General features: G+C 45.2%; 1 protein-coding gene across 1 annotated transcript in view; it reads left to right on the top strand.

Moving 5' to 3' along the window:
• The first annotated feature begins 228 nt into the window (after positions 1-228).
• POLB (DNA polymerase beta) overlaps positions 229-27,709 on the top strand; it is a 51,998-nt gene continuing 24,517 nt past the window's right edge. Inside the window, exons 1-9 of the mRNA XM_056116774.1 lie at positions 229-361; positions 806-863; positions 3,417-3,483; positions 8,343-8,417; positions 10,229-10,287; positions 11,440-11,489; positions 15,951-16,002; positions 19,178-19,232; positions 19,332-19,404. Coding sequence (XP_055972749.1) covers positions 301-361; positions 806-863; positions 3,417-3,483; positions 8,343-8,417; positions 10,229-10,287; positions 11,440-11,489; positions 15,951-16,002; positions 19,178-19,232; positions 19,332-19,404 — 550 coding nt within the window. The 5' untranslated portion in view covers positions 229-300. The remainder of the gene's footprint in view (positions 362-805; positions 864-3,416; positions 3,484-8,342; positions 8,418-10,228; positions 10,288-11,439; positions 11,490-15,950; positions 16,003-19,177; positions 19,233-19,331; positions 19,405-27,709) is intronic.

Here is a 27,709-nt window from a genome sequence, read left to right as displayed (position 1 = left end):
CACGGGTGTACCACCTCGGCGCACTCCAGGCACAGGCTGTCCACCAGCTGGGAGGAAGCCCTGGAACACCCGGCCCACAGCCCCGCCCAACCCCGCCGCTGCCCCGCCCCTCAGTCCCGCCCCGTCCCGCCCCGGCGTCTGCAGTGACGTCACCGCGCGGCGCCGAGCCCCGGGCCGCCATTGTTGGGCGGGTCGCGCCTGCGCCGCCGTGGCCCCGCCCCTTGCAGGCCCCGCCCCTCCTTGGCTCTCTGAGAGGGGCCCGGCCGGCCGCCGCGGCCACCCGGCGCGCTGCTGACCACCATGAGCAAGCGAAAGGCGCCGCAGGAGACGCTCAACGGGGGAATCACCGACATGCTCATCGGTGAGCCGGCCGAGCCTGCTGTCCTCCCGGCGCCTCGGGTCCCGGCTGCCCCCGCTGCCCCCGGATCACGGCTCCCCCGTCCCCTCGGGTCCCCGCTGTCCTCCGTCCCTCTCGGGCTCGTGTTCCGGCTGCTCCCCTACGGGTCCCTGCTGTCCCCTGCCCACCCACCCCCCGGTCCCTCTGTTCCTGACCCTCCCGGGTCCTTGCTGTCCCCTGTTTCCCCCGGGTCTCTGCTGTCCCTTGTCCCCCGCCCCCCCCTCCCGTCCCAGCTGCCTCCGTTCCCCATCCCTTCCCCAGGTCCCGGTCCCGGTTGCCCCGTCCCCCTTCCCGGGTCCCGGCCGTCCCGTCCCCCTCCCCGGCACTGCCTCGGTCTCTCTCCTGGCCATGTGGGAGCCGAGTTCCGTGTGTCCACTGACCAGCCTCCCTCCCACCCCCCCCTTGCAGAGCTCGCCAACTTCGAGAAGAACGTGAACCAGGCCATCCACAAGGCCAACGCCTACAGGTGGGACTGTCTGGCTTCTGGGTCGAGTCACATCTGCCTGCCCCGCCCGGGGCACCCAGGGGCGTCCAGCGGGGCCTCTCCCTGTGCCATCCCTTCAGCCCTGTTCCCCAGATGCTGACTGGAAATGGGCATTATTTTCTGATCGTCATTCGTGAGGTCCTGAAAGTGCAGTATGCTTTTGATGACGTCTGTTCTGTGAAATAGACGTGGTCCAAGTAACCAAGTCTAGTTCTTTTCTTACCTGTTAACATTGGGAATCCCAGAGACCCCCGTCTGAGCTCTTTCTTCATTCCAAATCTAATCAAGTAATTTCCATGTAGGAAATTGCACTGGCCCAGTCGCCGTTTTGTGTCTCCTGTCCATGTCCATGGACGGATACCCTGTCCTAGCCATTAACCCCCCACCCACCTGCTCCTCCTCGGCCTTTAAGCAGGTCAGAGTCCCTCAGTTCTTCAAGGCGGGAACAAAGCCGTCATTTTTGCTTCTCTCTAGTAGACCCCTGTCTCTCCTAGTTAACTTTCTTAAGTAACGTGTTACTTGTCTGAATGACCTCAACCCTGCTCATTTCTTATTTTATTGTAGTGTAAGTTCTATTTAACCATTCTTCTGAAAATTCTACTCCTCATCTTTTGGACTTTTGATTGCATTCACCACTAGCTCATTTCATCAAAATATTTTCCATGACTTACTTGAAGACATAACTTTCTATTCTTCACCTCTTTTGTCTTATTTGTTAATGTTGATAGTTCTCAGATAATTCTGTTTTTTTGCTTTCTCTTCTTTACTACTTTCTATGACCTTACTTTTCCTTGTAATTCCAAATCTCTAGTTCACTCGAATCTTTGTGGTTTTAAGCTTATATTCTTTTTGTCTTTTCTCTTCCAAACTGAACTCAATTTCTTCTTTTCCTATTCAACGTAATCCAAAACTGATTGTAACTAACTCCTCCATTGCCTTACAATGAATTCTGTGTGAAGTAGTTGGGCTGTCATACACACATTTGGTGATCTATATATCAGAGAGACATTCAATCCTATGTCTTATTTGAGTTGCAGTAATCTTCAGAAAAGATGTTTACTCTTGCCTATCAGGGTATTCATTAAGTGAAGGAAAGAATAATGTGTGGAAAGAAAATAATATGCCAAGGCATTGAGACATGAAGGGGTCTAACATTTTCTAGAAAGTCAGTAACTCTATTTACTTAAAATGGGTAGGGATGCCCAGCTCACAGTTCACAGAATCATATAGTCTGGCCCTTCTACATGATGGTTCTCATTGGCTGCCTTGTTGCAACTTGTCTTGCTATACTGGCTACAGATTATGTTATAAATATCCAAGTGGTCCTTGGCAAAAAAGGGTTCCCCAATTCTGGTTTATTAGTGAACATTATCTGAGTTGTGATTAAGTCTGGAAAAGTACCTCTGACTACTTCTTCCGTCTTCAGTATATATTTCTCTTGATTGTTGCAAGGGAACACTGTAGCACTGTCCTCCTTTTATTCATAGATTTGCTTGAGCAGTCACAACAAAATGTGAGACTTGTTACTGTTTTTGGCATATCGAATACATCACAGGTAGCTTACCAGGGTTTGCCGTGCAGGCGAGATACTCTTGGTAGCTTGCCGCGATCTCCGAGAGGGGTGGAGGAATAGAACCCGGGTCGGCTGTATACAAGGCAAATGCCTTACCCACTGTACTATCGTTCAAGCCCCGTTGCAAGGGTATTGGTTTGAAAATAGTTATCTGATCTGTCACTCTTTCACATCAAATATTTAAATATTTCTTCTTTATCTTTAAGGCTCAGAGCATTCAAAAAACTTTTTATGATCTAATTTTTCTTCACTTTCAGGCTTTGGGTCACAGTTCTAATTACCTGAAACTACTTAACCTTTATGGAATAAAAATTTCCGTTTACAAACTTCCCTCTCCCTCCTTTTTCAGATTTATCATCAGTTATATGCTGCTCTCTGAGAGAAGCATATAACTGATGATGGCTTCTCTCATAGCATATAATTGATGATAGCTTCTCTCTTAGCATATAACTGACAATAGCTTCTGTCTTAGCATATAACTGATGACCAGTTCAGTTCCAAAACTTTATACTAGAGTAGAATGAAGAATTGAGTTTCTAAGCATTATTTGTTATTACTTCTATATAAATACCTCATGGAGAGCCTGGCAAGCTACCGAGAGTATCCCGTCTTCATGACAGAGCCTGGCAAGCTCTCCGTGGTGTATGCAATATACCAAAAACAGTAACAATAGCAGGTCTCCCCTGACCCTGAAAGAGCCTCCAATATGGCAGCGTTGGGAAAGACAAGTAAGGAGAGGCTGCTAAAATCTCAGGGCTGGGATGAATGGAGACGTTACTGGCGCCCGCTCGAGTAAATCGATGGACAATGGGATGACAGTGATACAGTAATACAGTGATGATTTTACATAAGCTAGAAAATTATTTATCTGGTGAGAGCTGCTTGTTATGTGTATTGCAATGTAAGGGGATTAGACCTTACAGGACTGAATTCTAACTGATTTTTTTTCTCCTATCTTATAGAAAAGCAGCGTCTGTGATAGCAAAGTACCCACACAAAATAAAGAGTGGAGCAGAAGCTAAGAAATTGGTGAGTGTAGTAAGGAAGATGTTTGAAGATGTCACACATGTATGAATCTGTTGGTTTTGCATTAACCTGTATATGCCTCTCTGAAGCTGTGTTTACTAGGTATAATAGTTCTAATTTTTATTTTTTTGGGGGGGCCACACCTGGCTGTGTGAACTTACTTCTGGTTCTGTGCTCAGGGATTACTCCTGGCTGGTCTCAGAAGACCACTTGGGGTGCTGGGGATTGAACCTGGGTCAGCCAAGTGCAAAGCAAGAGCCAGCCTCCTAGTTTTGATTTTTTTGAGGATTCACTATTACTCACTGTCACTGTCCTCCCGTTGTTCAACGATTTGCTCGAGTGGGCCCAGTAACGTCTCCATTATGAGACTTGTTGTTACTGTGTTTGGCATATCAAATACGAATACGTCACGGGTAGCTTGCCAGGCTCTCTTAGAGGGGCGGAGGAATCGAACTTGGGTCGACTATGTTGGCCACTTGCAAGGCAAACACCGTACCCACTGTGCTATTACTCCAGCCCAGCCCACAGTTCACAGAATCATATAGTCTGGCCGTACCCACTGTGCTATTGCTCCAGTCCACTATACTTTTTTTTTTTCATGGTAGCAGTACCAGTTTATAATTCCACCAATAATCAACAATATTTGTTAGCTCTTGTCTTTTTATAATGGCATTCTAATAGGTACAAAGCATTACACACACACACACACACACACACACACACGGCTGTGCTCAGGGCTTATGCCTGACTCTGCACTCAGGTGTGAGTCCCTAGAGTGGTTTGCCAGGGCCTTACGGGATGCTCCTTACAGTCCTCCTACCCCACCTCCCACACTTTTGTTGATCGGCAGTGATGGCCTTGGTGTACACTGTTAGAGGACTTTTTACTACCACCAGTGCACTATGGACCTTTCACCTCTGCACTTGGTTTAGTTTTGTCTCATCACCTCATTCATTCCCTGACTTTTTAAAAGTGAAGTACCGTGACTTAACAATAGTGTTAATATTTTAGGTACACAGTGTCACTGTATCACACCTACCACCAAAGTCCCAACATTCCACTCTCTACCACTATTTTCTCCTGCCCTTTTCTTCCTAATACTAATAGACTCAGTTTCTATAATGTAGAGTCTCAGGGTCTACTTTCATTAATTATTTTCTGTTCCCTTACCATGTTTCTTTTTTTTTTTAATTGAATCATCCTGAGACAGATATTACAAAGCTGATCATGATTGGGTTTCAGTCATACAATGTTCCAACATCATCCTTCCACCTGTGTGCCTTCCCACCACCAATGTCCCCAGTTTCCCTCCCCACACAACACCTCCCCCCATCCCTCACCTTGCCTCTATGGCAGGCGCCTTTCTTTCTCTCTTTTTATGCATTATGGTTTGCAATGCAGGTACTTGCTAAGAGGTCATTGTGTTTGTTCACGATGTTCAGTATTTTTTCAGGAAGGTACATCTGGTGTAGATTTTTTTTTAACTTGGTGGCAGCTTTGGGGTTTGGATGTGACTGTTGGAGCTTCCAGAAGTACAGGGAGGTGGGGGGGGGGGGGTATCTGTCCCAACCCCAAGAAAGCCAAGAGAGATTTTAGTCATAAAACCTGCACACCTGAATTATTGGCAGATTAATATGGCAATATTAATGACTCCAAGATGGTGGAGTCTGTCTGGGGGCATGGCAGTGATCTGGATTGTGGGAGCGAGCAGCTACTGGGGGCTCTGTTTTGGCAGGCCCCAGGCAAACTGCCCCCCCTCTGATTTACGCTTGTTTGTTCAGCCTTGCACGGGTCCAAGATTAACTGCAGCTTAATCTCTTTCAAGATTGATTTATGGGTCTCTGAAGCAGGGCCAGGAGAAGAGCTTATATGGTACCACTAGTGCTGATTTGTGGGGGTGACTGCCACAGCTTCCAGAGGCACAGCGAGCTGGGGGGAGGTAGCCCATCCTGACCCTAAGAAAGCCTGGAGATTTCAGTCACAAAACTCTCAGACCTGAATTTTCTTTTTCTTTTCTTTTTTTTTTTTTTAAATGTAGGAGTACTGCTTTTTATTCAGCCACTGATAGCTGATTGAATTGGGCATGAACTCCACCTTACTTTTTTTCCCCATTTTTTATAATTTTATTTATTGAATTGCCATGAGAGCAGTTACAAAGCTTTTGGGTTTAAGTCTTGGTCATACAATGAAACACCCGTACCTTCACCAGTGCCCATTCTCCACCACCAAAAACCCCAGTATACTCCCATCCCACACCTTTCCCCTGCCTCTGGGGCAGATGATTTCCACATTACTCTCTCTCTCCACTTTGATTGCATTCAATATTTTGACACCAGGCCCACCATTATCATTTGGTATTTTACCCCAACACTAAGATCTGCTGAAAAGGCACTAGTGGACAATTTGTGTTTTATTGCTGGTTATGAATGACATATGATGTCGCATGGCTGCAGTAGTGGCTGCGCGATTTTGAAATTCTGAAATTTTAACACTTAAATCTGGAGGGATTTCTGCCAAAACCTGCTGGATTCCAAGACTTTTTTCTGAGTCTCTGGGATCATGGCCGTTAAGGAGCTTGATCAAGAGCCAGAAAGGCTGTTTGTGGGCAATGACTCGGGGTCTCATTGGGATGGGGAGGAAAGGGCTGCCTCCACCCACATCCTGTGAGGTCCCGCGTGTCTCGTCACTGAGGGCCCAAACCTGACTGTCCAATGGCCTCTGGAGGATGGCAGCCATCGAACTGACTAGGGGTAGCAGGCGGAGGGACAGCACCCTTTCCCCTCTGGGGTGGTCTGGCGACAGTAACCTACTGTGGGGTCCAGACGCATTTCTGCCAAAAGCAACCGGGTTTCAAGATTTGTTTCTGAGTCTCTGGGATCATGGCCATTAAGCAGCTTGATCAGGGGCCAGAGAGGCCGTTTATGGGTGGCGACTTGGGGTCTCATTGGGGTGGGGAGGAAAGGGCCAGCTCCACCTCCATCCCGTGAGGCCCCTAGTGTCTCATCACTGAGGGCCCAAACCTAACTGTCCAATGGCCTCTGGAGGATGGCAGCCACTGAGCCGCCAGGGGGAACAGTCCAAGGCATGAAACCTATTCCCACCTGGGGTGGCCCGACACTGGTAACCTGCTGCAGGGACCGGACGCATTTCTGCCAAAAGTCATTGGGTTTCGAGATTTGTTTCTGAGTCTCTGGGATCATGGCCGTTAAGCAGCTTGATCAGGTTCCAGAGAGGCTGTTCGTGGGCGGCAACTCGGGGTCTCGTTGGGACAGGGAGGAAAGGGCCGGCTCCACCCCTATCCCGTGAGGCCCCACGTGTCTTGTCACTGTGGGCCCAAACCTGACTGTCCAGTGGCCTCTGGAGGATGACAGCTACTGAGCTGCCAGGGTGAACAGGGCAAGGCACAAAACCTGTTTCTACCTGGGGTGGCCCGGTGCCGGAAACCTACTGGAGGGACCAGATGCATTTCTGCCAAAGGCCATTGGATTTCGAGATTTGTTTCTGAGTCTCTGGGACCGTGGCCATTAAACAACTTGATCAGGAGCCAGATAGGCCATGCCTCCAATTATACAGCTGAGCTGGAGGTGGTTTGTGGGTGTTCCTCCCACATACCTAACTTTTGGCAGTTTACTTTCTTGGTAAACTTTACCCCAAGTTTTTGGAGTCTGGCCAAAGGCACAGCAGCAATTTTGGGGCATCTGGAAGTCTGAAGGCGCCATCAGGCTGCTGATGCACTTGCCTCACAGGTACAGACTGACCTCCTGGCGGCACCATACCTGCTAGACCTGAATTTTCAGCAGGTTACTATCTCCATGAGGTTGGTGGTTCCTGGCTGGAGGCGTGGTGGTAGTCTGGATTTTGGGATCAAGCAGCTGCTGGGGCCTCTGTTTGGGCGGGACCCAGGTAAACCTGCCCCACTCTGGTTTACTCCTGTTCAGCCTTGCACGGGTTTGAGATCTTCTGCAACTTTTAATCTCTTTTATTTATGAGTCTCTGGAGCAAGGTGGATATATGAGCTTATAAGGCTGAGATGGAAGTGGTCTGTGGGCCTGGCTCCCACATACCAAAATTTTGACAATTTAATTTCTCAGAAAACTTGTTCCTGAGTTGCTGGGGTCCGGCTAGAGGCATAGAGGTAATGTTGTGGTGTCAGAAAGAGTGAGGGTACCATCAGGCTGCCGATGCCAGCCCCTCATCCCCCTTGTCTAGGTTGATTTGCCAGTGGTGGTGCGTCCTCTGGGCCCCAGTGGCAGTAGCAGCAGCAGATGGTACCCCAGCAGGGACCAGAATCAAAGCCAGGGCTGCTCCCGGTTGGCTTGGGAGCTCTAGGTGGGCTGCAGCTACCAGTCTCGCAGATCCTGCCCCGGGGCATAGACCCTAGGTCTCCAGTCTGTTAGCACTCGGGGAGGTTTGCCTCCATAATATGCCCTGCCCCCCACTGTAGTGCCCAATGGACAGAAGATCCCCATTCATTCACACAAGCTTGTGCTACCTGGGGAGGGAGCCCCCGTGCCCCGCCCTTCTTCACCAGGCCCCCAGCCGGCCTGCCCGACAACCAGCCTGCTTCCACTCAGAGCCGCTGTTGGAGAGAAATCTTTCCAGGGCACTTAGTTACTCACGTAGATGTTTCTGCCCCCTGGAGCCAGCTCTCCGGCTGTCCCTCTCCCTACCTGCAGGAGTGACACAGTCAAGCTGCTCTGGGCAGTTGTGCAGACATTTTATTTTTTTGAGAGAGTATTTTTTTCTCCCTGGGGCTGTTTTTGTATCCTTTTTTCTAAAACTGGCAGTGTTTGTAATTTCTTGTTTTATACTTACAGTGATTTGTTAGCATTATATTTATAATTTTTATCTTTTCTATACAGCCTGGAGTAGGGACAAAAATTGCTGAAAAGATTGATGAGTTTTTAGCAACTGGAAAATTGCGGAAACTGGAGAAGGTAAGATTTTTGCTTATGTTGATTGTAATACCTACCCTTTTGGAAACTATTATATGTACCTTTGCAGGATGACTAATATCATTTTGGTCAGACAAGAAGGCAAGAGGAGAGGAGTTTATGACTTAAATTATGCTATTGTTTAAGATTTGAATACTGAGGTTGGAAAGGTAGTTTAGCAGGCAGAGTGCTTGCCTTGCACAAGGCAACCCAGGTTCAATCCTTGGCACCCAGTTTGGTCCCCTGAGCCCCATTAAGAGTGATCCCGAGTATAGAGTCAGGAGTAAGTCTTCATTAATATTTATGATATCACAGTCACCAGTCACCGTCCTCCCGTTGTTCATCAATTTGCTCGAGTGGGCCCAGTAACATCTCCATTGTGAGACTTGTTGTTACTGTGTTTGGCATATTGAATACATCACAGGTAGCTTGCCAGGCTCTGCCGTGCAGGTGAGATACTCTCGGTAGCTTGCCGGGCTCTCCGAGAGGGGCGGAGGAATCGAACTCAGGTCGGCCATGTTGGCTGCTTGTAAGGCAAATGCCTTACTGCTGTGCTATCGCTCTAGCCCCATGATATCACGAACTCTTCTTTTAGTAACATTTAGAAGGAGATTGTAAATTTAACTATTTGTTGTCTTTTTGTTTGGGGGTCATATCCAGTGGTGCTCAGAGCTTAATCTTGACTCTGTGTTCAGGGATCACTCCTGGAGGTGCTTAGGGACCACGTAAAGTATAGAGTATCAAACCCAGGTCAGCCACATGAAAAGCAAGTGACTTAACTGATGTAGTCTCTCTCTGGCCCCTTACGTTGTTATCTTTTAGAATTTCTATACTTAAACTCCCCCAAGAATTTTTTTCTTATAATAACAATACTTTTATTTTTATTTTTAATTTTTTTTATTGTCTGAAGTTACGTTTTATTTTATTTTATTATTTTTTTAATTTTTAATAGTGATACATCATGAGGTACAGTTACAGACTTACACATTTTTGTGCTTGGGTTTCAATTATACAATGATCAAATACCAATCCCTCCACCAGTGCCCATTTCCCACCACCACGGATCCCAGTATCCCTCCCATCCCCCCATCTTCCCCATCCCACCCTGCCTCTGTGGCAGGGCATTCCCATTTGTTCTCTCTCTCTTATTGGGTGTTGTGGTTTGCAAAAGAGGCAATGGGTGACAATCATGTTTGGTCTATAGTCTACTTTCCGCATGTTTCTCCTATCCTGGGAGGATCCTCTCAACACCTTTATTTGGTGTTTCCTTCTCTATCTGAGCTCCCTTTTCCCTTAGCATGTGTGGTTGGCCTCCAAGCCATGAAGTAAAATTCCTGGTTCTAATCTCGGCCATTCCCCCAAGAATTTTTTAAAGGTTTATTTTATTTTATAAAACTGTAAAATGATGATAATGCCAGTTTTGGTTTTTCATGAATTCTTTTTTTTTTTTTAATTGTTGACTCAAGAGCTAAGCTCTAGCTGCCATGTGATTTCTTCTGGAATCACCAACATTATATATGATGCTTCCATCTATGTTACCGAGGTCCTTGCAGGTCTCTTAGCAAACTGATATATTTCCCTGAGAAGGTCTGAGTCTGGGCTGGGGAGACAGAGCAGCACCTAAGGTGCTTGCCTTTCCCAGGGCCAGCCTAGGTTCCAGCCCCCAGCGCCCATACAGCGTCCAAGCATGGCCAGGAGTGGTCCCTGAGCACAGCCAGGTGTGGCCTAGAAATGAAGAGGAGAGAAGAAAAAGTTGGTCTTTAAAGCATTTCAATAATTCTATTGTTTATATTTACTTTTTTTTCCCCTTAAAGATTAGGCAGGATGATACCAGTTCATCTATCAATTTCCTGACTCGAGTTACTGGGATTGGGTAAGAACTATTTTATTGTTTAAGTAGACAGCAGAAATGAGGTTGGGTTTTTTGTCTTGATTTTGGGCTACTCATGGTAGTGCTCAGGGGTTATTTCTGGCTCTGCACACAGGAATTACTCCTGGCAGCACTAAGAGGACCATGTGGGATGCTGGGGATCGAACCCTGATCAGCCAGGTGCAAGGCAAGCGCCTGCCCACTGGACTATCTCTCTGGCCCCAGGGTTGGTTTTATTTTTCCCATTCTCTTTCATTTGTTGTTGTTGTGTTGATAGGAGTTGCGCACACTTACGGTGTGGTACTCATGAGGGAATTGCACACTTTGTTTGTGGTGCTCATATCTTGACTTCTCAGTGGTCTCACGCCTGCCATCAGTGCTTGCCAAGGGTCATGAATACCTAGTGCAGTCTGTTGGATGTTACACACTACTGAGGTTCTGAAGTTCCCACCAGCAGAGCTCCTAGGACTGTGCTTGGCATGTGTCAGTGGCTCTGGGATTACCACTGAATCATCCACACACCCTTACCCAAACTAAAGTACATGCTGCTTCCTGTCAGCTTGTAAGTTTTCCCATTTAATTACAAAATTCATTCTCCGCTGCTTACATAACCAAAGCTGATTCTGTAATTGCTGCTTCTATTGTAAAAGCCCTTATACATTATGTCTGCTATGAAATCGATTTTATTCCATTGCCAGAAATAATTTCTCTTTCCATAAAAATGGGCACCCAATAATATTATGATAAATTTGAAGTTCTTGTTTGTTAATATAGCTGTTTATTATCTTTCTCCCTGGTCTGTCTTCACCCCAGTTGGAATATAAGTATTTTCAGCATCTAAATGAGTATATGGTACATAATAGATTCCCAGTAAATCTCATTTGAATGAAGTTTTCAAGTGCCTTAAAGTATTTGGATATTATGAAACATAGCTGCTTAGATTTTCTCAGTTGAGGTTCATGGTTATTTTTATTGGTTGAGGTTTCAAGAAATTTCTTTAGATAAAATTGAACATTACCAAAGTAGCCATTTAATGTTTTAGCAAGTCTTGCTAAACTCAGTAATTATTCTATGTTGAATTTGACAAGTTGGTTATTTGTTACAAAAATCCTAAATTTTATGTAATATTGAGATGATACTTTACTTTGTTTGTAGTCCCTCTGCTGCAAGGAAGTTTGTTGATGAAGGGATTAAAACATTAGAAGGTGAGTATGTATAATAGGCCACTAATTGCAGGTTAAATAAATATAGTCCTGAAGGACTGTTAATTGCTCTAACAGCTAAAATTTGAAAAACTACTTCTCAATAGATACAAGTGATAATTTCTAAATTTTTAATTTTGATTTTGGTTTTTGGGGCCACACCAGGGAGTTCTTTGGACTTACTCCTGGCTCTGTGCTCAGGGATCACTCCTGGCAAGTTCCAGAGACCATATGGGGTGCCGGGGATCAAACCCAGGTCTGCACATGCAAGGCATGCGCCCTCCCCACTGTACTAACCCTCTGGCCTTTAGTTTTTTATTTTTAACTACAGTAGAGGCTAGTTTATATTGTCAAACATGTTTAGGTTGTAACTCAGTAGAAATTCAAGAATAGTAGGAAGTTTATTCTTTTGTTTGTTTGAAGGAGTGATTTCATTTACAGTGTTTTACCTAAGTTAACTTTGTTTCCTTAATCTTTGAAAGTTTTAGACAAAGTTTACACAGCTTGAAAGCTAAGTTACATATATTAAGAAAGAGTTTATAAGATGCTTAAGTACTTATTGAAGGAATTTTTGCTTTCAAAGACTGTATAGTAGCTTCTAGGTCTTATAACCATACTTTTCAGTGGTGTAGGGAATGTGTGTGTGTGTGTGTGTGTGTGTGTGTGTGTGTGTGTGTGTGTGTGTGTGTGTATTTATCTCTATACAAACAACCCAAATGCTTATGGGCAATTTATATAGACAGGTTTTAGTGATTGACTGTAATCTCAACAGCTTTATTAGAAGAGATGAATGGGCTGGAGATGGAACAAGGTTAGGGTTATGATGCTTATTTGTACTCAGCCGACCCAGTTTAATCCCCAGCACTATATATGGTCCACTGAGCATCTCCAGGAGTGATCCCCTGAGCACAGAGCCAGAAATAGGCCCCAAGAACCACTGGGTGTGGCACAAACACAAAACCAAAACATGTTAGAATAGATGAACATGGTACTTCAGTTTTTTAACTGTAATACTAAATCATGATTTCTGCCACTTCTGATCTCTGAGCCAGTCATAAACACTGAGCAGTGTGGCCCCAAAGCAAAACCTGAACAGTTGTGTGACTCACATAGTTGGAGCATGACTCAATTATATCTGCATCTCAGATGGATTTATGCTTTTCTGTTTATGGCATATATCATTTATCTGAATGAAATATTGGTTAAAGAGGTCAAGAGTTGATTTCTTATAAACATTGAGTTGCATCCCTTAGGAGTGTAATGAATTTGTTACAGTGTAATGGTTTTTTATATTATTTTATAGCTCATAGTTCATAATATAACAACTACATATTCTGTCATTTTCTCTCAATAACAATTTAGTATTTGTTTTATTTTCAGTCTTTTTTTTCCTTGCAGTGCCAGCAATCACACCCAGGTGTTATGCATGCAATGCATGCCCGTAACCACTTAGTTACATCCCAATCCTTATTTCCAAGCATAGTCCTTAGTGTTTATTGTATGCATATAAATATCATAAAGATGTATATTTTCTCATGTTAGATATCCAGAGGGAGTTGTTATTTTTGAACATATAAGTGATTATAGGAATTGCTTTCAAAACATACTTTTTTTGCTATGCCTTTAGCAAAGTTCAGTCCTATACTTGTGGGCAGTAAAAGAATACCCAAAAGAAAATAAGTTACTTTTGGATTTAAGATATAACTGTGTGATTGAAAAATTTTTAATTTTAAATTTTAAAATGAAGGTAATCAGATTTCCTTTCAACAAGATTATCATTGATTTGCTTCACAAATCATTACTTATAAATACTAATTGAATGAAGAAATGAATGAACAAATGGGCAATATGAATGAACTTAGTATTAAAGTAAAAGAGTATGTTGAGAACTTGTGGTTATATTGCTACTACTACCCATAAAATAAGCAATATAGTTATTTTTTTTATCATCATTTACTATTTCTACTGTCCTATCTACTGTCCATTTCTACTGTTCTATCTCCACCCTGTTCAACAGTAGGAAGAGTGGTTCTGAAACTAGTATAGTGCAGTGAGATCTTACAATATGTAAATGGAGATTATTAGTGGAGAGCTGCGATGCTGGAGCAGATAGTGTGGAGCGGGGCTGGGGTTTGAAAGCGTGACCTCTAAGTCCTCCTGTGTAATGAGCGGCCTGTAATGGGAGTCTGAGATCTGAGCGGCCCGTGCACAGTACACCTGTGTCCGTTATTCCCCAGCCTGTTTGCGCCCCTAGATAATGTGTGATGGGGCATGCGGGGTGCTTGACAACTTCCAGGTGGACTGAACGACTCACTAAGAAGAGGAGAAGACAGAATAAGGGCATGTGTGCTTTTGTGTGTAAGATCTTGGGCATTGGTACTGGCCTGGCCCTCCCTTAGAATCACAGTGTGGCCTTGAGCAAGTCACTTGACTCTTCCTGAGTTTAGATTCATCCTCTATATAATGGGAGAACAACGAGGGCTGCCAGCCTCATCATAGGGTCATGTAGTAGTGATTTCTCCTGTTAACACGCAAACACAGGATTTGCCTGGTCTATAGGGCTATTTGGGAGATTAAGGGATAAGAAAGCACTGAGTGGGCTGGAGTGATAGCATAGCAGGTAGGGATTTACCTTGCATGAGGGTGACCTGGGTTCGATCCACAGCATCTCATATGGTCCTCTGAGTACCACCAGGAGTAATTCTTGAGTGAAGATCCAGTAGTAACCCCCCAGCATTGCCATGTGTGGCCCCCAAAAAACAAGAAGGAGGAGGACAATGAGGAGGTACTCAGTGTCTGTGGCAAATGCGTGTAAATGGGCAGTCTTGTCCACTATCATCATTATTGTGAAAGGAACAAATCTTGGAGAGAGATGCTTTCAACTTTGCTTTTACCTCCTGTGAGTCTGGACCTGGAGTGGCGTTCAGGTCGCAAGCATTCTATTTTTCTCTGTTCATTCTCCAGCTATAGCCTTTGAGAAGCCATAGAAATAATTTATGTAGGTCTCTGGAAAGAAAGATGGCGGCCGCATGGGAGCCTGGTGGAGAGCAGGTCTGAGCCGGGGGTGGGCGCGCGATGGATACCTCATGGGACGGGGGGCGCTCCGGCCCGTCCTTCACGCCCGACCAAGGTCACCAGTTGCCCCCCACGAGCGGCTCTCCGGCACGACCACGGCCCCAGAAGCACAGAGACCAATCTCTTAATTATCTGACTCTCAGTAGAAATACTTGCAGGGTTAATAAATAATAAAATAGCAGAAATCCAAAACCGCGCGGCCGCGATAGCAGCCGCGCGACATCATTTAATTCTTGAACCCAGCTGTAGAAAGCAGATCATTTCACAATGCTTTTTCAGCATGGCTGAGTTTGGGGGGGGGGGTAAAGTCTAAATAATAATGGTGCAACTTTTATCAAAACAATGAAGCTAGTCAAAGTAGACAGAGTGTTAACTAGAATTCATCTACCCCACAGACATTGGGGGGGGTTGGGGGATGGGGGTTCATTGGGGTTCTTCGTGGTGAAAAATAAGTATTGGTAAAGGGAATTGTGATTGATATTTGCATGACTGAGACCTAAACTTGAAAGCTTTGTAATTTTTCCCACAGTGATTCAATAAATAAATAAATTAAAAAATAATAATAATTTATGTAGAATAGAATGTGTATGTGAGAGACTTTAGTTCAAATTCCTAGCACCGCAAAGCAAAAAATAAAGTAGGAAATAATTCCTACCCTGGGTCAGGCATATGATGACCCTTTATAACCTCAGAGCCCACCTTTTTTTTTTTTGGTGGGGGGCATTGTTATGAGCTATATCCATCTGCTCAGAGTCTCACAATTGAGACATTACTGGGCCAGCTCGAGCAAATCGATGAACAACGGGAGGACAGTGCTACAGTGCTATTTATTATATACAGCAGGAGTTTTGAGGAAAAATAGGAGAGGCATTATGAACTCCACTTACAGTATTATAAACATTTACATATAGTAATTACTTTGATTTTGCTTATTTTGAAAATACTTCATAGATCCTACTGGAAGAAATGAGAACAGTAAAGTATAACTTTTTGATAAAATGAGTATATTTCTTTTTTTAAAATTTTTATTAGTGAGACACCATGAGGTAAAGTTGTAGACTTACAAACTTTTGTGCTTGGGCAGCAATATCGTTCTTATAAGCCTGCAATTTTTTTGTAGTGGGTGAAATTTGCTATGACCCATGTATATTTTTTCTATTTTCTATAACTATAATTGAAATTTTGATTCAGGAAGTTAGAAGTTTTCCTGTATTGACTTAAAAATTTTCATCTAGTTCTTAATATCTAAAAATATTTCATGTCTTTTCAGAATCATTATGTATTTTCTTGATAGTTTTTTGTAAAAAGGAATACTGAATTTAGCATTTCTTCTCCACTCAAAATGTTTAAATTTTACCTCATAATAAAGATATTTTATCTTCTATACAGACCTCCGAAAAAATGAAGATAAATTGAACCATCATCAGCGAATTGGGCTGAAGTAAGAAAATATTTTCTTTTATTTTTTAAATTTTATTTTTTTTCATAAAGTAGTTCACAATATTCAATTTTATTTAATATTCAGACACCAGTCCCACCACCATTACACCTTTCTACCACCATATTTTGTTTGTTTCTATCCCAAACCCCAACCTCTGCCGCAAAGCAGAACTGAAATCATTTATTTTGTATTGTTCATTATGACCAAACTGCTGAAAATGCTCCAAAGAACTTTCCTTAGAGGAGAGTGTGTGAAGATTGTTGTATTTCGCCCAGGGGCCATTAAGCCCTTCTATAAAAGATATATGTTGTTAAGGGTTGAGCCCTTTGTGCTAATATACACACACACACACACACACACACACACACACATACATATCTGTATATTTACCTCTAAGATTGGTTGCCTTCTACTTTAAACCACATCAATGTGGTGTGCTACTCTTGGAGTATGAATGGTGTGAGGTATGAGATTTCATCGCATGGTCAAGGAATAGGCTCACTCATGGGTGAGGCTTGGCCCGAGCATGTGGAGAGCGGCCGTGAGCCTGGAGGTAGTTGAGTACTGGAGTTGAGTACTGGGCTGGGTCCCTTGAGAATGGGAGGGGCCTCACCTGCCGCCCTCCTGGGTGCCCCAAATGAAGAGCTTGGCGCAGGAAGTGGGGGGATCGAAGTTCGGCGGCATGGCTATAACGGAGAATATTTTCCTTTGACATGAACTATAAAGTACGTGGTATCGGGGACCGAACATGGGAACAGCCACTTGCAAGGCAAGCGCCTACCCACCATTCTATCACTCCGGGCTGGAGCGATGGTAGGGCGTTTGCCTTGCACGCAGCCAGCCTGGCCAAGCCAGGTTCGATTCCTCCGCCCCTCTCGGAGAGCCCGGCAGGCTACCGAGAGTATCTCGCCCGCACAGCAGAGCCTGGCAAGCTACCCGTGTGGCCGTGTGGTATTCAATATGCCAAACACAGTAACAACAAGTCTCAAAAAAAATGGAGATGTTACTGGGCCCGCTCGAGCAAATAGATGAACAACGAGAGGACTACTGGTCTTACTACTACTGGTCTTATGAACTATAAAATCAAAAGTTTTATGGTTAAACTTTAGTAGACCATGATAGTTCTTCAAATTTAGCTAAATACAGCCATTATCCTATTGTACCTGTTGAGATTATGCCTGTATTCACACATTTTTGTCATTGCTTTACTTTCTTTTGGTTGCTTGAATATTCCCCTCATTCTTTTGGCTCTCTTGGGTAGCTTGTCTTAAAATAGTCCCAAGTGCATCAGTCAGCCCGCTGGTGTTTATTTCATGCTTACATTGTACAAAGCACTGGAGTAGCAGAGATTCTATAGTGAGGACTAGTGAGATAGTCCAGCACGCAGGGCGATTGCCTTGCACACAGCTGAGCTGGACTCCATCCCCAATGTCACACATGGTCCCCTGAGCACTGAAGAGCCAGGAATAAGCCCTGCAGAGCCCCCAAATTCAAAAACAATTAAAATAAACAAAATTTGATAGCTATTCCGTTTCGGGATGTGTGAGTGTGTGATGTTGGGGATCAAACTTACTGCTTCGCGTGTGCTTGGAAAGTGTCCTGCTGCTCAACTGCCTCCCAACCTCTGGCAATGCAGTCTTCTTGACTCTCTGAATATTTTTGCTTATTTCTTTAACTTATGTTGTCCTTGCAAAACTGTTACCCAGTAAGAGATCAGGATGGTACAGTTCTTATTTTCCTAGCATTTACGTAGTAGAGATCTGCAGAACTTGGTTGTTGTAAGAATTGGTTTAGTACAAGTTCTTTAGCATTCTTAAATGGTACATCTTACTAAGATAATATTTTTATTGCAGCTTATTGAAGTGTAATTTATATGTGATATAGCTCACCCATGTAAAGTGTAAAAGCCAGTGGAATTTTATATATTCATATAGCTCACTTCAATGTTAGAACATTTTTGTTTCCACCGGAAGAGTTTGCCTGTCCCCTTAGCAGTCCCTCCTGATTCCTGCCAGCGTCCCATGCCCTCACTGCATTCTCTGCAGACACTCAAATACTGACGTGATTTATTTGTCTAATGTAGATATTTATTATAAATTAAATCATAAAAATTTGGTCTTTTATGATTACCATATTTCACTTAGTATACTCTCTGGGTTCATTAATGTTGTAGAATATTTTTAAATGCTTATAGGACTTAAAAACAATAAATAAACTGTAACATTTGACTTGCCAAATGGGAACAGTCATATTTGGAAACAGCCTAGCCTACATATGTGAATATGTCACTGTCACTGTCACTGTCCTCCCGTTGTTCATTGATTTGCTCGAGCGGGCCTAGTAACGTCTCCATTGTGACACTTGTTACTGTGTTTGGCATATCGAAATGTGAGTATATAATTTATATATTTATAAATATATGAGTATATTTAATGGGAGTATCTGAAAATATAATAAATGAAGACACATAAGGATTTTGGTCCAAGATAAGGATTTTAAATACCTCTGATTTCACTATTTTCATCTTAATGAATTTTAGTCTTGATTTTTCTTTAACAATTTGCTGGCTTAAGTATATTTGTTTTGGAAAACAAACTTCTAAGAAAACATAAATTTCACAGAAAATTTTTTTAAAACTTTTTTATTGAATTACTGTAAGATATATCCTTACACAGCTGTTCATGATTGGATTTCAGTCATACAGTGTTCCAACACCCATCCCTCCACCAGTGTATATTTCCCAGCACCAGTATCCCCAAGATCCCTCCCATCACCCCCCAATCCCACCTCCTGCCTGCCACTATGGCAGTTGCTTTCCCTCCCCCCGCCCCCGTATCTCTGTCTCTCTGTCTCTGTCTCTGTCTTCCCTCCCCCCCGCCCCTTTTGGGCATTGTGGTTTGCAGTATTGATACTGGAAGTTTATAAAAAATATCCCTAACCCTCAGTTCTTGTCCAGCATGATCATTCCCAGCTATTATTGTCATAGCGGTCTCTTCTCTATCTCACCTACCCTAAGCCCCACACACACTTGTGGTTCCAACCATTGACCAGTCCTCCTAACCCCTGTTTTCCCTGACCATGGATTTTAGTCTTCTACTATATACATATTTTTATATATCACAAATGAATGCAGTCATTCACAAATTTTTTTTCTCTACTTATTTTGTCTTTATAGATATTTTGAGGATTTTGAGAAAAGAATTCCTCGAGAAGAGATGTTACAAATGCAAGTAAGAGTGTGCTGAATTGTATTCTTTTTATTAGAATTAAGAATATCACATGGTGAAAAGCCATTTTCTAATACTGATTTATGATCTTTTTTCTATTAGGCTATTGTACTAAATGAAGTTAGTAAAGTGGATTCTGAGTACATTGCTACAGTCTGTGGCAGCTTCAGAAGAGGTAATGTGCTTTTTAATTTTAGGTTATTTGTGCTGTTATTCTTGGTGTTAAAAATTCCATGATGTTTGTCACGGTTCTCCCGTTGTTCATCGATTTGCTTGAGCAGGCCCAGTAATGTCTCCACTGGAGACTTTGTTGTTACTGTGTTCGGCATATTGAATACGTCACGGGTAGCATGCCAGGCTCTGCCGTGCGGGCGAGATACTCTCGGTAGCTTGCCAGGCTCTCCAAGAGGGGCGGAGGAATCGAACTCAGGTTGGCCATGTTGGCTGTGTGCAAGGCAAACGCCCTACTGCTGTGCTATCGCTCTAGCCCCATGATGTGTGTGATAAATATATATTAAAAAGATGTAAAATGGGGCTGCAGAGAGAGTGCAGTGGTAAATAGTTGCTGATAAGTAGAAAGAGCATTGTACAGGGACCAAAAGACCTGGATTCTTTTGTTCTTCTTCGTCTTGGGTCAGATCCAGCAGTGCTTGGGGCTTTCTCCTGGCTCTGTGCTTAGGAATCTCCTGACTGGGCTTCGGGGACCATATCCATTGCTAGGCATTGAAATTGGCTGTGCCGTGTGCAAGCTGTGCACATTACTCTTGGTACTGTCTCTTTGGTTCCAGAGCTGGATTCTTTCTGATCTGGGGGCCACACCTGGTGATGGTCAGGGGCTACCTCTGGTTTGGTGCTGAGGTAAAACTTGGGAGGTCATGCAGTGCTGGGGATCTCACTAGAAACTACAGTCTTTTGAATGAACTCCTTAGCCCAAGACTGGGTTCTGAGGCCAGTCTGTCCCTATGTGATCTTTTGGGTTGTTTTTTGTTTTGGGGGAAGGATTTGGCCATACCCAGCAGTGTTCAAGGGCTGTTCCTGCCTCTGCACTGAGGGATCAGTCCTAGCAGTGCTTGGGAGACTGTATCTGGTGCCAGGGATCAGATGGTCTTTAAAAAAAAATTTCCCCCTAGAGGATGGAGCAGGTGGGGTGTTTGCTTTGTATCAGCCAACCCAGGTTGGATCCCCAGCACACCATAAGTCCCCTGATCCCTGCCCGGAGTGATGACAGGTACAGACAGAAGTAAGCCCTGCCACATGTGGTGCAAAAACCCAAACATTCCCACCTTTCCTTTTTTCTTTTTTTCCTTCCTTCCTTCCTGCCTGCCTTTTTTTGGGTGGGTGAGGGGGTTGTTGCTGTTGCAGTGATCAGAGGATATACACCTGTCGAACTGTGTACCCATCAAAGATCACACATTAGCTGCACTGTGCATTGAGTTACACTCTCTCAGTTGCCCGCTAAGGCTCCCTGGAGGCACATAAGCCCTGCTGCTGCTTCTCAGGATCACTGCAGTGCCCTCTGGAGGTTGCGCTGCCTGACTCTGGCACCTACATCTGTTTTAGATGCAGTGCTTTCTGGGCTATGTACCTTTGTGTGGTGCTTGCAGACTCCACGATTTTGCAGCTGAAATCGCGTGTTATATCAGAGGTCACCGACAGCAGAGCTAGATCATACTTTGTGTATATGGAATACCAGAGATTTGAACGTGTGACCATATGAAAGACAGGTGCTCCAAGCCCCTGAACTATTACATTATACTGATTTATTATTTAAAAGTGCATTTACTGAGAACTCTTTCTTTTAACCTATCCAGTCTCTACTGCCTCCCATCACTCCTCATTTACAACCACTTGTTAATGTATTCTTTCAGTGTTTCTGCATGTAACTATGACATAGTTTAAATATAAATTCTTGAGTTCTTCCTCTTTCTCCTTTTCACATAGCTAACATATTAATTATATGCATACCTTTTAAATTAAAAAAACTTAGGGACCTCCCAAGCAATGTTCAGGTGACCAGGGCGCCATTCCCATCCTTACTCAGCCAACTGGGTAGGGCCTGGGAATATAGTGTCACTGGGGCCCAAAGGTGCTCCAGGCAACCACGGCATCCTGGCAAGGCTCAAATTCCACCTGGACCATGTTCCTGGGGCCACACCCAACAGTGTCAGGGTTGGGGTCAAAAGCAGTGCCAGGAGTCGAATGTGTAGCCTGTCTTTTCAGCCCAATTTCCATGCCTTTTTACTGCTCAGAGATTTATCATGGACAAGGTCCATAGCAGAAGTACAGCAGGTAGGATGCTTGCCTTACATGCAGCTGACCAGGGTTCCATCCTTGGCACCCCATATAGTGCCCCAAGCCCCACCAGAAGTGATCTCTGAGCCCAGACCAGAGATTCAGGATTCACCTGTACATGGCCAGGTGTGGTGCCCAAACAAATAACTGTCACTGTCACTGTCCTCCCATTGTTCATTGATTTGCTCGAGCGGGCCCAGTAATATCTCCATTTTGAGACTTGTTGTTACTGTGTTTGGCATATTGAATACATCATGGGTAGCTTGCCAGGCTTTGCCGTGCGGGCGAGATACTCTCGGTAGCTTGCCGGGAGCAATAGCACAGCAGTAGGGCGTTTGCCTTGAGTGCAGCCAGTCCGGCCGAGCCGGGTTCAATTCCTCCGACCCTTAAACTAAACAACTATAAACAAACACTGAATTTGAGTTGGTCGCTTTGTTTTCACAATTAACTGAATAGAAAAGGTTCGGGTGTATGCCTTGCATGCGCCTGACCATCCCCCTCCCCCAGCAGGCCCCCACAGCACCACCAGATGTGGCCCTGGAGGGCCCCAACCAGCACTGAAATGCAGGGCTGTGGGCTTCCAGGATTGGCCTCTGGGCCCCCAAGCACTGTCCAGGAAGCACTCCTTCCAAAAGAAAGAAAATGAAGTAGCAATTCTAAAACTATGATATGCATATTCTTAGCTTGGTTGATCATAAGTAGACTGTGGAAATGAAGCTGTACTTCTTCTCGCTGTCAGAAAGAGAATTACAGGACAGGGAGAGAGTTTAGTGCTCAAGGTACTTGGGGCAACTCTGGTTTGACCCCCGCCATCACACAGGGTCCTGGAACCCCACAGGTAAAGGTTCAAACCCTCCACCCCAAAAAATAATTTTTAAAAAAAGAACCACAGGGGCCGGGGCAATAGTACAGTGGGTAGGGCACCTGCCTTGCAAACAGCCAATCCAGGTTTGATCCCTGGCACCCCCTAGGATCCCCCAAGCACTGCTAGGAGAGATCCCTGAGCACCACCAAGTGTGGCCCCCAAACAAAAAATAATTTTAAATACAGACAAGGGAAGGCTAGTGTGAGTGAACCCGATATGTGTGTGGGGTATGGTTTGCTTCAGTTTCCAGCACGGCATGTGCCCCCTCCCCACGGCCAAGCCCGACATGAAATGACAAAGACCAAGAGAGCCCTGTGCTGTGAAGCTGGAACCGAGATACCGGTGTGAAAACATCATTACTAATGCATTCTGCATTCGGAGCTGAGCAGCCTGTGCTTCTGCATCACTCATTCACTTCCGTGTGTTTATCTCTGTGTGGACTTCAAACACCGAGCTCTTTCCAATAAGAAGGTATAGGTGCAGGGGCACCCCACGGATGCCGATTTTACCGAGGACCTAGTTCTGGGCTCCTATGTACCCCTTTCCACTAAAAGGAATTGGGGCAAGGATTCAAGGCTGCTTCCAAGGCTCTGAATGTTCAAAAAGAAGGTGGGGCTGGGACAGTCTACCATGCCAGAAAACAAAGATGTGTTCAAAGAATAATGAAGGCTTGTCAAGAGAACACAGGAGATGGCTGGAGGGGCCACGGGCCACTCTGGTATCTGAGCATCAAAACAAACACTTGTAACAGCTTCTATTCCCCACAGCGTGAAACAGAGGACCATGAGACCTTTCATGTAGGTAAAGAATGGGGGAAATGAGTGAACACGTTTCCACACCAGAATGTCAATTAATAAATACTACAGAAGTGATCAAATCAGAATATTGCCCCTTGAGGACCCCCACCATGAGTGACCCCAGTACTGAGCTTGGCATAAATCCCACTATTAACAGGAGTGGCACCCCCTCGCACAGCCCCCCACCAAAAAAACCCACTCCAAAGACATACTGCTAAGTGGCAGAGCTGGGAACCCCTAGAACGACTGGTCCTAAGGTTCATACTCTTAGCTTCTGGAGCTACACAGCCTAATGGCTTTCAGAGTTACTGGAAAAAAACTGTTCAGGATGACTTCAGCTCTGTGCAATAGAAGAATGTAAAATTGATGACCAGACAAAACAAAAACAAAATGACTTTCTAAGTGCAATCAGAGCCATCCTGCTTTTAAGCAAGCAGCAATAATCAGTGAGAGAAAGCAAGGATGGTTCTGCAGCACAGAATGCCACGTCTGCATGGTGTGGGATCTGAGCAGCCCAGCCTCGTCCCCGTGCACGCTGTCCCGCACACCACCTGGGGGCAGGTAAATGCCACAACTACAGGTCATGACTGCTGGCAAGTGCCACTGTAAGCCGTGGGAACCCAGAGGCCAGGACGGCCCAGCAAGCCCATGGCAACTGTGAAGGGGCAGGAAGGTGAATGGATTCCGCAGAACCATGGAACATGATGATTCTTCTCCCAAGATCCATATGGCAGAACTAGGGGTTCAATGCCAAAGCCTTCTATTTATAAAAAGAAGTGATTGATAGACCTGAACAATGGCATCACAGGGACACGGCTTGCAGACAGACAGTGCAGATAGTGCTTCTGTGGGATTAAGCTCCCAGAAGAGGAGGCAGCATTTCAGAGGCCACTTAATCTTTGAAAATGGCATCTGTGGCTGTCACCATGCCCAAAGCCAATACTTCACTTCTGGCTTCTTTAAAGGCTCAGGAAGTATTGTCAGCGACCATAAGAAATAACTCTCTTATTGCCAACGGCCAACATAAGAGCATGGGGAAATGACCCAATCACAGCGAGTGCCCCTGTGCTCTAATTTACACTGCATTTCCTCAGAGTAAGCCCCGGGCTGTGCATCTCTCACCTCACTGTGGTGACTGGTGTTTTTGTAGGGGCACACCAAGCAGTGCTTGGGACCTACCCCCAGCTCGGGGAACCTCCAGCAAACAAAGCACATAGTACAGCCCACCCAGGCACAGACTGCTAACAAATAACAAACCAGGGGGAAAAAAAACACATCACTGGGACCAGCCCAGGAGCACTGAGCATTGTCAGGTAGAGCTCTAGTAACCCTCAGTACTACTGGGGATGTCTCCCCGCCAAAAAGTCACTTGATCACTTGACATCCCATTACTCATTGATTTGCTCAGGCGGGCGCCAATAATGTCTCCATTCATCCCTGTTGTGTGCTAGTGTAGCCGAATGGCGTCTGCTCACTTCAGGAATACGAAGAGCCTCAAACTATTCATTCAGGGTCTTGACGAAGAAGTCTGACCATCTCGTAGGTGGGCGGCCACACGATCTTTTGATGTCTCGTGGAATCCAGTTGGTAACAGCTCTAGTTCAGCGGTCGTCTCCAAATTGCATTACGTGTCCAGCCCATCTAATTTTTGACGCCTTGGCAAACGAGACAGCATCCCTGATTCTCAATCATTGATGGAGGTCGGAACTCTGAACTCCTTCTCTCACTTGAGTGAAATGTGATACTCCAAGCATAGCTCTTTTGATTCCTCTTTGGGAGACCCGAATAGCGTTCTCATCCTGTTTTCGTAGGGTCCAGGTCTCTGAGGCATATGTTAATGAAGGAAGAATGGTGGAGTCGAAGAGATGTGCCTGGATCCGGAGATTCTTCGTCCTCTTAGCTATTTCTTTGATGCTCTTGAAGGTGTTCCATGCCGCTCTCTTCCTCCTGTGCAACTCAGGTGTTAGGTCGTTTGTTATGTTGAGTTCTCTACCAAAGTACACATATCTGCTGCATTCGGAGATGTTTGTTACATGGAGAGCGAATGGAACATCAGGAACTAGTCCATTTCTCATGAACATTGTCTTTGTGAGATTCAGCTGCAGTTCGACCTTTCCACACTCACGGTTGTGCTGCTTGGCTAATGTTTGGTGTTATTAGGATGATGTCATCAGTGAAGCGGAGGCGGTGTAGTTACCGACCATGTATCTTTACTCCCATTCCATCCCATTCCAGTCCTTGCATGACATTCTTGAGGGTGGCACTGAAGAGTTTAGGTGAAATGGTATCACCCTGCTGAACCCCTCTCTTGACGTCGATGATCACTTCCTTGTAGAATGGTGAGATCCTTGTAGAATGGTATTGAATCCGTAATATAGCTCATGGAGGATCCTGATGTACTGAGTTTGAATGCACTGTTTGGCTAGTCCTTTGATGACCGCTTCAATCTCAACAGAATCAAAGGCCTTTAAATCAATGACTGTTAGACAGAGCGGCATCTTGAATTCCCGAGAAACCTCAGTGAGCTTGGTTATCGTGTGGATATGGTCGATGGTGCTGAATCCTTTTCGGAACCCGGCTTGCTCGCATGGTTGTCCTTCATCTAGTTCTGCCAATCCTATTCCGGATGACTCTAGTGAACAGCTTGTAGACAAAAGGCTGATTGGGCAATAGTTGCCAATGTCATGGATGTCTCCCTTCTTATTCAGTAGAAGTCCTACTGGTTTTCCACTGGGACGGAACCTTGTATTCAGACAGGTAGCGTGTGAAGAGCCGAGCCAGTGTATTGATGAGTACTGGCAGCAGATTCTTCAGATCTTCAGGTCTGACCTTGTCTTGGTCAGAAACAGGTAAAGCGGAACTTTGTGACCTTGGACTCCAGACTCAACGGGACCCAGAAACAAAGATCCTCTGCCTGCTTCCACCAATATCCAGTGACCCAGGAATCACATCCAGAAGACCCACCCTGCCAGAGCCGGATAAGTACGTCATCGGTCGACCTCCACTACCCAGCTGCCACCATGCTCCAGGCCACTTTCCGGACCGCACGGCTGCTTTGCAGCCGCACGAAACATCATAAGATACTTAATACCCATTTTTCATTATTACCACACCATATTTTATGGGGTTCAAATATGGTTTGAACCGTGGGAACACCTGCAAGGGCGATTAAAGGCTGCCCTAAAAGCCTCTATCCCTCTCGAAGTACCTGGCAAGCTACCAAGAGTATCCCGTCTGCATGGCAGAGCCTGGCAAGCTATCTGTGGCATATTCGATATGCCAAAAGCAGTAAATACAGTGGATCTCATTCTCCCCCCCCCCCCCCAAAGAAAAGTAATGGGTGAAAACATACTATCTTTCCACATCAGTCTATGGAGCACTGGCTCTCACCTTCAGTTGTGAAGTATTCCATACTTGATTATCTCAACTTCTGTTGCATCCTCAGGGTGCTTCCCTTGTTTCACTCCAGTACAGTCCCCCTTTTCTTCCCCCACCCCCCCCATTCCACTCCTTTGATTTTGGGGCCACACTGAGTAGTACTCAGGGACTGCTCCTAATAGTGCCAGGGATTGACCACGATCCTGCCCACCATCTTGTTTGTTGTCTTGGTGCCACTCTCAGCAGTTCTCAAGGGTTACTTCTAGCTCTGTGCTCAGGAGCCCATCAGGGGTACCAGGGATGGATCCTGGGTCAGCCCCATGTGGCCTGCCCCCTGGTCTCTGTAGCTTCAGAGTGGCCCTAACATACCTGGTCTCTCCAGCTGCATAGTGACCCTACCTGTTCTCTTTAAATCCAGAGTGGCCCTATTGTACCTGGTCTCTCTGGCCTACAGGGTTCTCTGCACGCACTGATGTTCTGAGGCCATGTGGTACCAGGGATTGAGTCTGGGTCAGCCCATGCAAAGTGTGCACTCTAGTCTGCTCTTCTCACTGGCTAAAAAAAAAACCCAAAATGGTTTAACGTTTTATTGGGCCTGGCAGGGCAAAGGGCCACCAGGGCCACCCCAGTGACACTCAGGGGCCCTCAGAGCTGGCATTGCAGTGTTATGCTAGGAACCAGATTGAGGCCCTTTGCATGTCAGACCTTTCAACTATTGCCCTCATCCATAGATGGGTATCAAAGGATCTTGTAAAAATGTTTTTGGGGGCTGAGAAAATAGGACAGAAAGGGTAAGGCACTTGCCTTGTATGCAGCTACACCCATGACAGTAGTTCAAAGCACCTCCAGGTGTAGTACTTGCGCACCACTAGTTAGTATATCCAAACACCAAACGGAAATGTTGTTTGGACTGGAGAGAGCTTACTGGGCTAAGCATGCTATGATTGCAGCAGTCCCAGGTTGGATTCCCAGCAAGGCTTGGTGCCCCAACCCCCAGGAGTGGCTCCAGAGCACGGAAAGGAGTAGCTCCTGAACTTCCACATATGACTCAAAAACTCAAAGTAAAATACTGTTTTTAAGGGCTGGAGTGATAGTACAGTGGCCTTACACGTGGCTCACCATGGTTCGATTTTCCATATGGTCACCTG

Source organism: Sorex fumeus, unplaced genomic scaffold (assembly GCF_029834395.1).
Source record: "Sorex fumeus unplaced genomic scaffold, SorFum_2.1 ptg000033l, whole genome shotgun sequence".
In the NCBI taxonomy this organism is placed as follows: Eukaryota; Metazoa; Chordata; class Mammalia; order Eulipotyphla; family Soricidae; genus Sorex; species Sorex fumeus.
The sequence above is the reverse complement of the archived record's forward strand: the minus strand, read 5'-3'. Positions and strand labels throughout refer to the sequence as shown.